This window comes from Pipra filicauda, unplaced genomic scaffold, assembly GCF_003945595.2.
Source record: "Pipra filicauda isolate LSUMZ 115617 unplaced genomic scaffold, ASM394559v2 scaffold68_size4259465_pilon, whole genome shotgun sequence".
NCBI classification, from domain to species: Eukaryota; Metazoa; Chordata; class Aves; order Passeriformes; family Pipridae; genus Pipra; species Pipra filicauda.
In genome coordinates, this window is record NW_024104853.1 from 1989236 (window position 1) to 2003609 (window position 14374).

At 36.4% G+C, this 14374-nt stretch overlaps 1 protein-coding gene across 1 annotated transcript in view; it reads right to left on the reverse strand.

Moving 5' to 3' along the window:
• OCA2 (OCA2 melanosomal transmembrane protein) overlaps positions 1 to 14374 on the reverse strand; it is a 202147-nt gene that overhangs the window by 39708 nt on the left and 148065 nt on the right. The window contains exon 23 of the mRNA XM_039388832.1: positions 4577 to 4670. Coding sequence (XP_039244766.1) covers positions 4577 to 4670 — 94 coding nt within the window. The remainder of the gene's footprint in view (positions 1 to 4576; positions 4671 to 14374) is intronic.

Consider the following 14374-nt stretch of genomic DNA (forward strand, 5'->3'; position numbering starts at 1 on the left):
TATCCGGCACCACGACAGAGTCACAGTCAGTCAAAATTTGCTTGAAATAAAATTAGAGTATTTCCCATAATACTCACTTTATTTTTTTTGTCAGATAGAAAAAAAGAATAACAGATAAATGATGAACCTATCACATTATGTATCATGGACACAGAGGGGTGATTGGTACTGAATTGCAGTAAGATGAAGGAACATAACTTATTTTATATTTGAAGTACTATGTATCTTTATAAGCTTATAAATGCCATTCTTACAGAGAAAATTAAAATCAAGCTGTCAAATTTATTAGCAAGTAGAAAAAAGATAATTAAGGCCCCTACAGCAATGAGAACTTGTTATGATATGGAGCTGGAAAAAAAATTTTCATTGGTAACAAGAAGACTTCTATGCATTGTTTTCATATTCCACAGGGTGATCTGACCTAGTAGAATACCATATTGCAACAAACTCAGACATATGTTAGTAAAAATTAAAAAAATTGTCATGAAATGAAGCATCTAGATTAGCAGAGACATCTGCAATGCTATTTATTTTTTCTTATTCCTTGAGAAAAACAAAGCCCTGTAGGTTATTCTATAGTCTTAATTGATATTAAAATCATTATGTTAACCTCCAGAAGTCATCCAGGCAACAAGACTGTAATGGCCTTATCTGACCATTTGCCAAGTGAAAGGGTTCTGTCCTAAATTTGGGTGTTTCCTTTATGTTAAGCTCTTATTTATGTTTAATGTTTCTTTGATAACTAGACTAAAATCATAATAGGCATATTATCTTTCCCTGCCTTCTGCTTACTCATATATGCTGCCTCTGAGCAATTATCTTCATATTATTAACACATCTGATGTTTTCTACAGGGTCAAGACTACAAAAAAAGTTGTGCTTTTCTCCAGAGGCATAACAATCATTTGTTTCCTCTGATGTTTGCTCTGATGTTTGCTTGTTCTGATGCTTACCCTTGACCACGTACAGCAAATATCCCACTGCTTTCTATCTCCTTTTCCAAACTCCACTGATTCACAATTCCTTCCATTTCTGCCACTTAAATATTTGTCTTTGTGTCCACAGTGTAGGAAAACTAAAAGAATTTGAGGGGAGAACAGATATACTCACACTCATGTAAGTAAAATGAAAACTGAAAGAGACTTGCATTTAACAGTGAGTAGCAAATTGAACAGGAATTTGAGACTGCCTAGTTTAATAAAGAAAAGATAAATAGCTCTACAGTTTGTATTAAATCTTATCTTTTTTAAATGTGAAAAAATAAGAAGACTGTGCCTGGAATGTCATGTTCAGCTCTGCTTTATGAATTACTAGAAGGATAATGAAATATTAGGGTACATCTAAGATTTTCTTTTTCAGGAGGAAAGATTAGAACACATAAATACAGTTTGGTGATGAAGTTTACAAGGTGGAAAAAGAGCGTAATTTGGCTGGACTAATTACAAAAATGCAAGAGCATCTTTAAGTTAATTGCTATTCTGAGCTTGATCTTCCTAGGAGTCTCAATTTTCTTTTTGTCATAATCTATTTTTCTTTACTTTTGAATTTGAATTATTCCAAATGAATCATCCAGTGGCAGTCATTCATTATCTGCCTTCAGATTTCTGGGGCTGGTTAAAAGCTGAATCCCTAAGCGGCTGAGCTTGGAAGGCACCACTGGGGATCACAAGAACTTTGGGGAGCGCTAGTGACTGGTCTCCAGCAGGACTTTGTGCTGCTGGTCATAGCACTGATAGCTTCTGCCTTCTCCACATTCTTTGTCGGCATGTCATTTTCTGATCAGTGAGGCTCACATGTCCCCTATTCTTCCTTTTGCTGCTGATTTACCAGTAGAAGATCCTTTTAGTTTCCCTACCACCATGTCTAACAGATTTAAAGGTAAAAAGACTTTCACGGTGTAAGTCTGTTACAGTATGGTATATTCTAAGGGGCACGTGAATCTTTTTATTTCGGTGGAACATAATGAAAAAAACTCACAAGGTCCAGAAACAGCAAGTTGAATTCATAGCAACCGAGAGATCTTTTCTCATAGGCAATAGTGCTCTTCCTCTTGGGAGCACTGTTCAGACAGAAATGATTTTTACATGTGTTGATGGGTAATGTCTCTTATACCTTCATTTTTCCCCTCCCTTACTTTGTCTTGCCAAAGTACAGCTATCATACTCTACCCTATACTCCGTACTGAAGTTTGTTGTGGGAGTTGGGAGCTCATTGAAGTGTGCTGTACAAGGGCTTCTTAAGCCAGAGTTAAGACAATTATAGAATAAAGCATAAGAGTTCCTTGACATGTGGACTGGTGTCTTTGTCCAGCCTGACAAGAATTTATAATGAACAGCACCCCCAAATGGGTCATGACACCAGTCATGTCCAGCAGTCTGGGAGATAAGTGCACTCAGGTCCTAGAGCAGATAGGACTCTTGATCTAGGGAAAGAAGCAATTAGATGTTGTTTTGAAGGGGGAGCTTCCCCAGGAGGCTAGAGAGATTTTTGAAAGACTGTAGCATTCATGGTCATGCAGTCACGTGTCCCCCTAGCACAAGATTTCTTCTGATGAAGGCACTCCAGAGAGAAGTACATCAAGCTTGTAAGACCACAGCATTTCCTGTACAGAAATTTGAGAGGGACAGAACACTACCAGCACAGGTTGCAATAAAGATATCTTAGCAAAAGTCAGTCAAGAGAGGGTCATCATCTCCCAACACACATAATATCCATGATTTTTCTCTGGTGGCTCAAAAGGTTTTGCAAGATGAGAGAGTAACAATGTGTGTCTATACTGGGAGAAGCGCTGCAGAGGACCCTCAATGGGTATGTGAAACCCATTGAGTCATCCTGGGCAAACAGGGAAGAAATGCAGAAAATTCACTTAATGCTTTGAGACATCCTTCATAAATAAAAGTAAGAAAGATCAAAATCCTCAAAGGATATGTGTAATACCTCTTAACGTCAAAAGAAGCGTCAAAAAAATAGTGAATTTGGAGACATCTGACTGAAACAAATATTTTCTAACACAAACAGTGAAGGAGCTCATGATCTGCCTGCTCGGTGATTGAGAGGCAGCCAGCAAAAGTGGGCTCATCTTCTTTCTTCTAATTAACATCCATTGCTATCTTCCTGAGACCACTATGGATTCAGTTCTCACATCTTTATTCACAATGTCTACAGCATTTCCATGTAATCGTTTCCACTAAAAGCAATTTCAGAACATCTGTGTACTGTCATCAGTCTTCCCAAAGAAGAAACAGTAAACAGTTCTGAAGAGACTAGCCAGGCTTTACATCCTTGTTCCTTCAGTCACTGCCACAGAAGCCTTAAGAACATTTCATTACAAAATCTAAATAGGAGAGACATTGTTAATGCTACATACAAGTTAAATCCCCAAATGACAAGCTAAACATCTGTGAAATAGAAACAGAACAATCCACAAGTCCATTATTGCTGTATCATAATCTTTTTTTGTGCAAGGGGTTGACTTCCAAGAAGTTTGTTAGCTATCACTATGTACCACATAAGACTGCCTTTCTAAAACGTCATCAGAGGACTGTGGGTGAAGATATATGAGTAGCACATGCTCATAGCAAGAATTTTAGCAACAGTAGTTCAGAGTACTTCTCTTTTTAGGGTTACCATTGGATCAGCTCCAGACAATAGTGTATGACCACTCATATTAATAATACAGGTTTGAAGGCTTTGAGATAAATAATATAGAGGAAGGCTGATAAAGCCGAGAAACTAAAACAAACAATGTAAAGAAAAAAGGAGGAAAAAAAATTTGTGTGAACTCAACAGTATCCTTTGTCCTAAATATGCTGAAAAATAAGCAAGAAATTATGTTTTAGTTAAATCAACTACATTTTAAAATTGAACTTCATGGTTAGTACTCTGTTTGCTAGTTTCCACTTACAGCTTTCAACCACAGTCTCAAAAACTGGAGTTTGAAAAAATATTAACCTGTTGTATGCATTAAGTACACCATGTGCCTTAAAAATTTGCTGATGAATGATCTGCAAATAAAATCCCATTATTAAACAACAGCTATCAATTATTAAATAATTAATAATTAAGCAAAAACTTGAGCCATTACTATCTGCTCAGCACACTTTCACTCATAGTTGCTTAGCAGCTGCTCAAAAGAATTGCTTTTAGATAAATAGGTTTACTCACAGGATCATGAAATAAAAATTGACTCAGTCTAAATTAGGACATTCCAGTTTTGCTTGATGATAGAACACCCACAAAAATGTGCAGATAAGAAAATAGGTTTAAACTGTATTTAGCAGTAAAGCAACAATTTACTATTGATACAAAGCTGAAGATTGAGGGCGATCAAAGCAGGAATTTCTGAGGCTTTATTTCTCCTGGAGTTACACTATGCTCTCACCACCTTCATGCATTCTATCAACATTACCTGAAAATACAGTAATCTGACCTCCACCTGCACTTCAGTCGCCAAAACCAAATTAGGAACACAAGTCTGTTTTGTAGACCCTTTCTCCAAATTTTTCCCCTTAGAAGATTCATGGTTTGCCTAGAGAAAAAACCCATCAGATTTAAGGTGAGGAGTTTAAAATTGTACCTGAAAAACTCCATGAAAGAGAAGCCATAACCATGCTGTTCAGCAATTCCCGCACAAACAACATTTGCAGATGCTCCAATCAGTGTTCCATTACCTGCAGTTCAGAAAACAAATACCAGTTTATAGTTGTGCTCTGTTTCTTACTCTTCCTCTGTTTATTCTGTGCTAAAGTCTTAAGATGCTAGAAATGAGAAATCAATTTCTTTTGTATAGACTTGGAAAGAAACTTACTGACAATATCTCCACATCCTATAAATAGCTTCATGCCTTGAAATATAAAGCTGGTATTAATCCCTGATTCTACATAAGCCAGAAAAATAGGGAAGGAACATAACACCAAAGGAGTTGTCAAAATGACACCAGAGACTTGCATTCAGATAAACTTCTTGATTTTTAGTTTTGCATACAAGAAGGTACCATCTGATGAGTTGGAAAGAAAAGATGAGATAGTTTGAGGATGCTAAGAAAAATTGATGCCTTTTTTGTTTATACAAACTTGACATTGATAAATTAGTGCCTTTTTTATAGACAAACTAACAAATTCATGAGATTTATTTGGGGGTTTTTTTTACAGAAATTTAGAACAAAATAAGTGAGACAATGGAGGGGAATGGATCGGTTTGAATCTCTCTGCTAAGGCAAAAGGATTACGAACTTTGCTTACCTAATCACTATGGTGCTTTAATATATAATGGAACATAATTTCATTCAGTAAACTTCACCAAATTATTGTATACAAGTCCCCATAAGAGAGGAACACACCAAAAAAAATAATTTGCCACATTTACAATGTGCATCTATCCTCTTGGAAGAATGATACACCTCTCTTCTCCTAAGCCTTTTCCAGTAATTAATTTATTTCTGTGTTTCCTTTAAACTTTCAAGAATCTAGCAATGTAGAGAAGTCAGTTATTCAGAGCTCAGAAAGACTGACCCATTTTTCTATATCTTTGCTATGAGTCATACCTCAGACTTAAGACATGCTGCAGAATTGACTTCTACAAAGCAGATGGCTTCAGCAAATGTTTCTGATCTAAGGCACGACTCAGGAAGTGATAGTGACTCCTCCATTCTGCTGATTGATATTTTGAACAAAGGAGGTAACAATCTAGGAGATTTTTTTTTTATATTGCGACAAGTCATCTCTTTTGCCATACATCACTACATTAACAATCCATTATTCTAAGCACAAGCCTTCCTTTGCTCCCATTGGCATACAGTTACTCTTCTCACTTTGGTTCTGTTAAAAATTTCAGCTCCGTGGAAACTCTTCTGGTCTAACTTTGAGAGAAATAGATGCAATTAATGTCCCAGTTAATTGTTTTGACTTAGTAAATGCTTCAGGTCACTCAGAGATCAGTTTACTGAAGAGTATCTCAGAATAAAGGCAGAAGTATTATTGCCCCAAGTATTTGCACATGGTACCCATACGGCCTTCTGCACCTGAAAATGCACACAAAATGAGTAGTTGTCCAAAAATATTCTTAAAAAATAATAGAAAACTCTTAAATTCTAATAAAATGACGTGCTATAGTTCAGATATTTTTGATTTGTCATTCTAGGGACAAAGAAACAACTTTAAGAAAAAACCTAGACTCCCAAAAGTTACTCAGGACTTTATTATTATTATTATTATTATTATTATTATTATTATTATCATTATTATTTTTAGTTGATTTCCTGAGAGCCAAAGCTTTCCAATAAAAGGCCGCAGTATGGCCAAGATTTTTCCAACTGACTCTGAAGAGAAAGCATGACTCTTATTTACTCCAAGTTGACCAATTATCAACACAAAATAGGAAGCAAACTGAGATTTTCATCCTAGAGTAGAGATCTAAATAAGGGTATCTGTTGTCTCAGCTGAGTGACCTTAGCAACACCTATTAAGAACAAGAGACTGGTTTTATTTTCTCAGCAGCAGCCTAAAACAGCTCTTGAGCAGATGCCACTACGGAAGAAGAAAGAAGCTGAAAATTTCTTGAGATGAGAAAAGCCTTCCACTCCACTCCCTGCAATCCCAAATAGACATTTTATTCCATATATTTAATTGACCCTTTATTTTTTTATTCCTATTTATTTCTGTTCTACCAGGAGCTATGCTAGGTGAGGTGCTTCCTAGTTGCTGTGTTTTTAAGACTTTGACATTGCAAAGGATCTGGAGCTCAGTGCAGAGGTCTTGTCTGTCTATGAGGAATTCTGCTGATGTTGGTGAAACTGCACATCAATACAAGGGTGTATCCTTAGTGATCATAAAAGCAGTATGATCATTCTTGTGAGACATCAAGGACTATTCGTGAGCTCGGCTTCTTATCATACACAGTGAATCACCCCCACACACATGCACATGTGCTTCAGGTGTGCAGAAAAAAGGATGACTAAGCTTACTAGAGGAACAGAAACCTTTAAAAAACAGTGTCTAGCACTGGTCATTAGGAATGGCACAGCTCGTTTCCCTTGCCCTCTCTTTGTCTCAAAGTGTATCTTAATTATTTTAATGTGTGATCAAAAATATTAAATTGAACGTGGAACAACAGTGCTCCTGGTAGTTACTAGCATGAGAAAGCCAAGCCACAAAGCATGTGGCTTAATGCAAAAACAGAACGAACAAATGCAGCTGATGTTATTAGAGGAGTCAGGTAGGAACACTTTAGGAATTTTCAATTCCAAAGTAATCACTAGTCTACAGCCTCCAAACATTTCATAAGAGGTTTCTGCTCTATGTGTAGCAAAATCAGTCATCACTCTCAGACTATTATTACTGTAGACAAGGAATATAGCTCTGGCTTCAAATTAAAGAAAGGGAACCGAAACTGCACTCGTCCCATGGCTGTGAGTAGATACAGTTGAGATCTCCGATCAGCATGCACTCTCCCATACTGTGTATGAGCTATAGTAATACCTTCACATAATGAAGTATTATGGAAAGAGTTTCTACTTCAGCAGTGAATTGATTTCCCCAAGTAGATTTCACTTGAGAAGAAGTCGTCACCTTAAATGTTATCTGAGAGGAGCAGCATTTCTTTTTCATTTGTTTGGAGCGTGTGTGCAGTTTAATTAGGTACCGGCTCAGCAGGCTTCAAAGAACAACACTGAAATTAACAACAGAGGCAAACTTTTGTTTCGCCTCCCAAGAACATCTGTCTCCACAGCACAGGTTTAAGTCAGTAGTGAAACAGCAACACTGTGACCTCAGAATCACGCAAAACTAAAGACTAGGTTAATGTACACAGAAATCTACACATGTTAGATTCATTCAAATTGATGCAAATTAAGAATAAGCATTTTTTAGGACTTTACCCAATCTTGACTTCATCTTCACATCATCTGCAATCTTAAGAATAATTCAGCTTAGAAAGACTCCTCCTTGCTTGTTTGTATTATCAAAACAAAATAACACATGGGTGAAACAATAATATTGCAATAACCAATCTGTTTTGATGACTCCTGTTGTAACTTTTTGTTGACTCCTACTGTAACTCATCCTTTATTGCAAAGCAGATGGTTATTAAGAACCTGGTTTCACCACAATGAATTATATGTTATTTTTGTAATATCAATGGCTTGTGATACATATGAGGTAAGCAACACATTTTATCCTGAATATCTATTCTGCCTTTTATTCTTGACAGACTATGAGCACTGATGTCAATACTAACTATGTTTAATAATTTATAAGCATGAAATCAAGAGATATCTTTTTCTTAATGAAAAAAATAATAATTCTCACTTTGAAGTGTGGTCATAGAATGACCACACATGCTGCTGCCTAAGCTACAGAGAAGAAAATGACAGAGGAATCCTCACAGATCATATGCATTTTTCCATGGAACTGCTCTAGCTTTGCTCAATCATTGCAGAAACACAATAGGAGGTTCTGCTTCTGTCTAGAAAAGGTGATATAAAAGTTTCTTTCTGGTATTTCTCAAGGTAAATTACTTCAAATATATTTAGGGAATGTGAAATCAATTGCAAGTATAAGGCAGCATTCAACAGTTTTAGTTAAGAATAAATCTATCAAGAAATATCTAAGCCTCACACACAAAAACGTGCCTTTGCATCCCCAGCTAACTTAGAACTACAAGCAGGAAGATGTTGACAAGGTTTGATAAGGTGATTTGATACCTGCACTATCCACCAGCCCTGCCTCTTCTAGCCTTCTGCTTCCACTTGTAGCTACTTCTTTGCAACCCAGTGCTCAGCTATTACCCTCTACTGCATCACTACTTCAGAGACTGCCAAACGCAAACCCAAAGCCTGCACACGACACAGAATGCATTTCCCTTGGGCCCAGACAGCCTCTCTCCCAGTACCCAGAGTTTACCCAAGTCGCTATAACCTGCAATGCACTGAAAATCAATGCTAGGAGAACCAATGAGGCTTACTGAAGAAAAGGGCAGGGAAATCAGATTAGAATCATACAATAAAAGGGAGAGAGTTTGCAGCAATAACTTGCTTCCTCTCACTTTAAGCCTCATTCTCAGCTGTTTATTTTTACTTGTCAGCAGCACATTTATTATATCTAAATATTGTTAGTTCTCAGAAGTCCCTTTGGTATTGCCTCTGTCAAGAGCAAGCCTAACCCTTGTGTTTGCTGCATTAATATGTTTGCCTGGAGAATCACCTCAAAGTGCCTGGCAGGATTAGTATTTATTGCTCAAAGCACTGAGAAATCAAAGGGAAGGGATTATCACTAATAAAGCTGTTTAACCTAGTGTGAGCAGCCTTCATAAACAGTAACTTTCTTGAATATAAAGGAGATAATACCTTGGGTAACAGCAAGCAAAAAAGTGGATGGCTTACAGAAAAGTTTTGGTTTGCTGTGAGAATCACAGACCGCTTCCCTTCCACACGCTCTGATGGCAGAGAACAAGCTATACCTGTGCTCAGCTGGGAGACTTTCTGCATTTTCTCCTCCCTGTATCTCTGGCCAGCTAGCTTAGAAGCAAAAAGACTACCCTATTTTCATGCCAACAAAAGCCCTGAAAAGAGCTTTTCCCTGGCCTTTGGAAAATATCTGTGACAGGCCCAGTTTTACATAGCACAGCTGTTCTCACTGCTCTGTCCAGACAAGTGTTCTCTTTCTGAAACCAGGAGTTTGCTATAGTCATGAACAATTTTAGGGTGAGGATTCTCAGCCCTGCTTTTTGTCGTAATCAAGCCATCTCATTACAGCATCATAGCAAAACTTACTGAAGGAAGCCAACTCCTTCCTTCCAATCAATTTTTAAAAGAAAATTCTATGCAATCTCCCATCATTAAATAAAGGTAGAATGATGTGACTGGCTTCCTTTCCATAGCATTTGCCATTTCTCTACTTAAAGCATAGACTGAGCAAATGGAGCAAGTCTGCCAAAGCGAACACTGACCAGTTCTGGTTTTGATTAGCCTTACAGGAGACAGCCTTCATAGCCTTCACAAATTTTCAGTTTCACAGAAAAGTAATCCAGATTTGCCTCATTAAAAAAAAGCCATTTATATTCATCTGTTAAATGTCCACAAGTCTTTAATATGTTCTAATAATATGCAAGTCTTGAATATCTTAATATTTTTTATATGTTAAAATTAACAAGCCCTGGATAATCAAACTTTGCAGTCAATAAAGAACAGAATCAAGACCAATTAAACCATTAGCAGTCCCTAGAAGTCCCAGTCAGGACACAGGCATGGATGAACTCATTCCATACTGTTATTCATGATAGCCTGCAGTCTTAGGATACCAGTATCGTTTTCTTTTGCTGATTTGGAAACTTTTTGAATGGTATGTTTCTACATAAATGCATAAACGTGTACATTATAAAAAAAAAAGATTAAAGAATGCAAATGAAAATTTTGGGTTAACTTACCCAAAAAGTTCATTGAACTGCATTCAACACAATGCTTTTAATGAAGTGAAATTTACCATTTTTTATCACCACTACAACATCACCAGCAAGAGTGGTGTTAGTTAGATAGTTACTGGAAGTATTGCACTAGTCAATGCTCATTGCTTCTTTTTTGCTATGAGAGGAAAAGGTGAAATTTAAATTTTTCATTTTTCTAGCAGAAGTGTGAAATAAATAAGGTGAGTTGTTGAACATCCTGCACTTGTTACTTTAATGACATGAATAAATCAATAAGCTTCTATCAAATCCAGACATCTGTAAAAGATACGTAAGACCTGAGGTGATCACTAAAGCCCCTTCTCAAAGTCAACCTACCCAGGACAAGTGTAAAACAAACTAGTACAATGATGGATAATACAGCAGTATACTCTGACATGCCATTCCCCCACGCCCTGAGACACATATTCAAATAGGTTCCATTTAAAGCTTTTAATGCTGCACACAAGTCCCAGTTTGCACATATTTTATCTCGGACTTTTAGATTCAGAGACTAAAACTATGTCAACTCACATTCACAGCTTTGCCACTTGTGACACTATTAGAGAGCAAATATTGAAAAATTGTTTTATGTGTAGAAACCTGGCATAAAAGTACATTATCCAACTTTATCATGACTTACTTTGAAGTTAAGCAGCACAGAAAAAATATTCCTAAAATAAAAAAATGTGTCCCTCCATTAAGTTATTTTCAAATATCTAGCTACTCTAAATTCAGATTCTACCTTGAATCACATTGACTTTCAGTCAGAGCCTACCTGTTATGTTTTGCTATAGTTCAAGTGCCTTGTTTAAAACAGTTTCACAACTTCTGCTTCTCTTCACAACACCAATGCTTTAGGTGTGCTAACTGCAACTGTGCTGGAGAGATTTATTAATATATACATAAATAATATCTGGAGCATGATTATAACTTTCCTTAGTGTCATACAGAATGTCTGATTCCTCAATATAAATCAATATGAATATTGCAAACCAAGATTTTTTTTCACCTCAAGGTGCAGAAGAGAGGTACCTGGAAAGCATCTGCAGAAGAAGGAAAGTAGATGGTCCAGTATTATCTTCTGCACTTAAGTGTTTTGAAGCTTGCAATAGTTTCCCTGCCTTGTTCTGTCTGATAGCCCAAGTGTTACCTTCTAACTGAATATACCTCTTCTGCTGACAGCTATTCAGAGTCTGTGTTCTCATACTGCAGCAACTCACCAATACAACATAATGAGATCGTCTGTTCCACATAATTCTGAAAGCAGAAGTGGCCAAGGCTTCTGGAAAGAATTTTCTGTCATTTATGATAAAGAAATGTACAAAGGAAGTAAAGAAAATTAAACACATCTCCACATATACTGTGTGGGAGCTTCCAATGCTAGCTCTGATCACTAGCCTATCTCTACTTTGGAGAACGTTACAGCTTGCAGTTATTTTACACAGATTTAAAACCATTAATAGAAGTGTTTCAAATTTATCAGTAATGCTAGCACTATAATCAAGTGATTTTGATGTTTGTTATAATTTTTTTCTAAATTAGTATCACATATAGATCTCTTTATTTGCATTTTAAAATATAAGATTTACCATCCAAACTATAAATCCTCATCAGTACAGCTGAAACAGGATCTCTTAGCTCATATACTAAATATTTCATGCTTAATGACATATGTACATCTATATATGCATGTCTGCCAAGGTAACTCTTTCTAAGCTTAGAAAAATGTCCTTGCTGAGAAAAATCTACTAGTTTCAGTATGGGGGTTATTTCCCATATTAATTCAGTGTTTTAAACCCAAACAGGTCTTTGATATTGCCTTCATACAGACAAACATAAGTCTGTCAAATGAACACACTCAGTTTTAGCTGGTTTTACATTTTAAGTTCACAACTTTCTTCTGTATATCTTCCATGTCAAAGAGGATAATCTTTGGTAATCTTAAACATTAAAGAACATCCTTCAGCTGCAGCGACTCTGGTAACTAGCCTGGATCTCACACCAAGGACTTTTCAGCACTGCTGGGCTTTAAGAAGCTCACGCTGTAAAAGCATGAAGATAGCTCAGAGTTTCAATGTCATGAGGGAGCTAAGGAAAGCAGCAGCTGGATTTTTATAGAACGTTACAGATTCTGACTGTTACAGAAAACAGCAAGAGGACAGTTTGGGCTCTCAAGTATAAATAGAGTGAAAAGATTCCTCATGCTTATATCCGATGACGCTGTTTTTCAGATTACAACAAAACTCAAAAACTTTCAGCTAACATATGAATGACTTTTTTGTTAAGAATAAGCATGTAGTACTGCCATTTAATGGACAGCAATCACAGTTAAATCATTCTCATCATTGCAAACATCACAGAAACAATGCAAAGTATACTCAGAAAGTAAACTAGACATCAGTGGAAGACATCCAAAACACATGCTTCTAGATGTGTACAATTTAGAGACATAATGCTGTTAAAGATTGCCCTGAGGTCTTTAAGGAAAAACTTTGAGAGATTTCCTAAATTTCCTTATTTAATTTGCCTGCCTTTCAAAGTCAAGAGCAATGAGGTCCCTTTCCTTTTGAAAGATTGTTCTAATTCCTTATAACACCACCCTTTGATTTGGATTGAGTTTTATATTCATGAAAAAAATACCTAAATCAGGACTATCTCACCCATAAGACAGGAAACTAAGCCCTGGGATTTCTGGTCATTAAAAGACTCCTTTAGAAACAACAGCAACTTTCAACATCCATGTCCTGATTAAAATCAAGCTCAGGTATGTAGATTGCCTCCACCAAATGATTTTCCTACAGTTTCAATTACACATTTTATACAACAGTTAAATTCAAAACCAAAGATGAACAGTGCTCCTCTTAAATAATGGCTGTATTTTTATACCATTTTTTATAGATTTCTTTAATCTTTCAACTTGAAAAGTGTTATACAAACTTCATCTATTGTAACTATAAAAGAACTTCAAAGTAGCTACATTTTTTCATAATATTAATTATCATATATTTAATACATTTTATGGTTTATTGAAGGATATCACTTTTTCCTCATATTGCAAAGAAAGAGGGTTTGTTTATGAATATAAACAATATTTCTAGCTTTATACCTTTAGTGTGTCTGAAGCTTTAAAACTTCAGTTTTAAAGTTTAGGATTTTATTGAGCAGAATCAGCAGGGAATAATGAATCAGTGACACTCGACTGTGCAAGGCCCCATCTGCACCAGGGACCTAAGGAGGGGTGCTGAGAGGCAGAATAGCTACAGCAGTGGACCACTGAGAGAAATCCCACTGTTTAGCTACACTGTGGGATAGCTGTAATAGCTGTAATTAGCACATGTCCTGTGGATAATGAATTTTACTCACACCTGTGTTTTGACCCTGTAAGGTTAGAAGAAAAGTTCCAGCAATCCTCTCTTCCTACCTCCTGTCTTGATGCAGAGCCTATAGACAAGTCATGGGGACAGAACAGCACAGCTGTATGCATCCTAGAGAGTGCCTATTTCTGCAGAATTGTGAAAATGATGACTTTCAGGTGTTGTCCTTCAAGAAAATACACAGAGAAGGAAAATAGAGCAAAAACTATACACTGTAGAAAATACTCCCTCTGGACCATAGAACAGGGTTTGCAGTAGTTTTTGCACTTTTCTATGCTAGCACCTGAGATCTCAGAAGGTACGCACTTCCAAATTTAATTTGATTTTTTTTTTCAAAAGCATACTGTTTATAAATCAAAGAAAGAGATAAAAAGCCAATTAAATGCCAGCTCTTTAAATGTCAAATGTAGAAAAACCCTTCAAATAATATTTTAGCTATAACCTCTTCAGCTCAGTACATAATCTAGTTCTACACAATTGAACAATCTTAACAGGTGAATTTCTGTCTGTACACTTACTCAATTTAGGTTGAATCCTTATTTCATGCTATTTTAAAACTCATG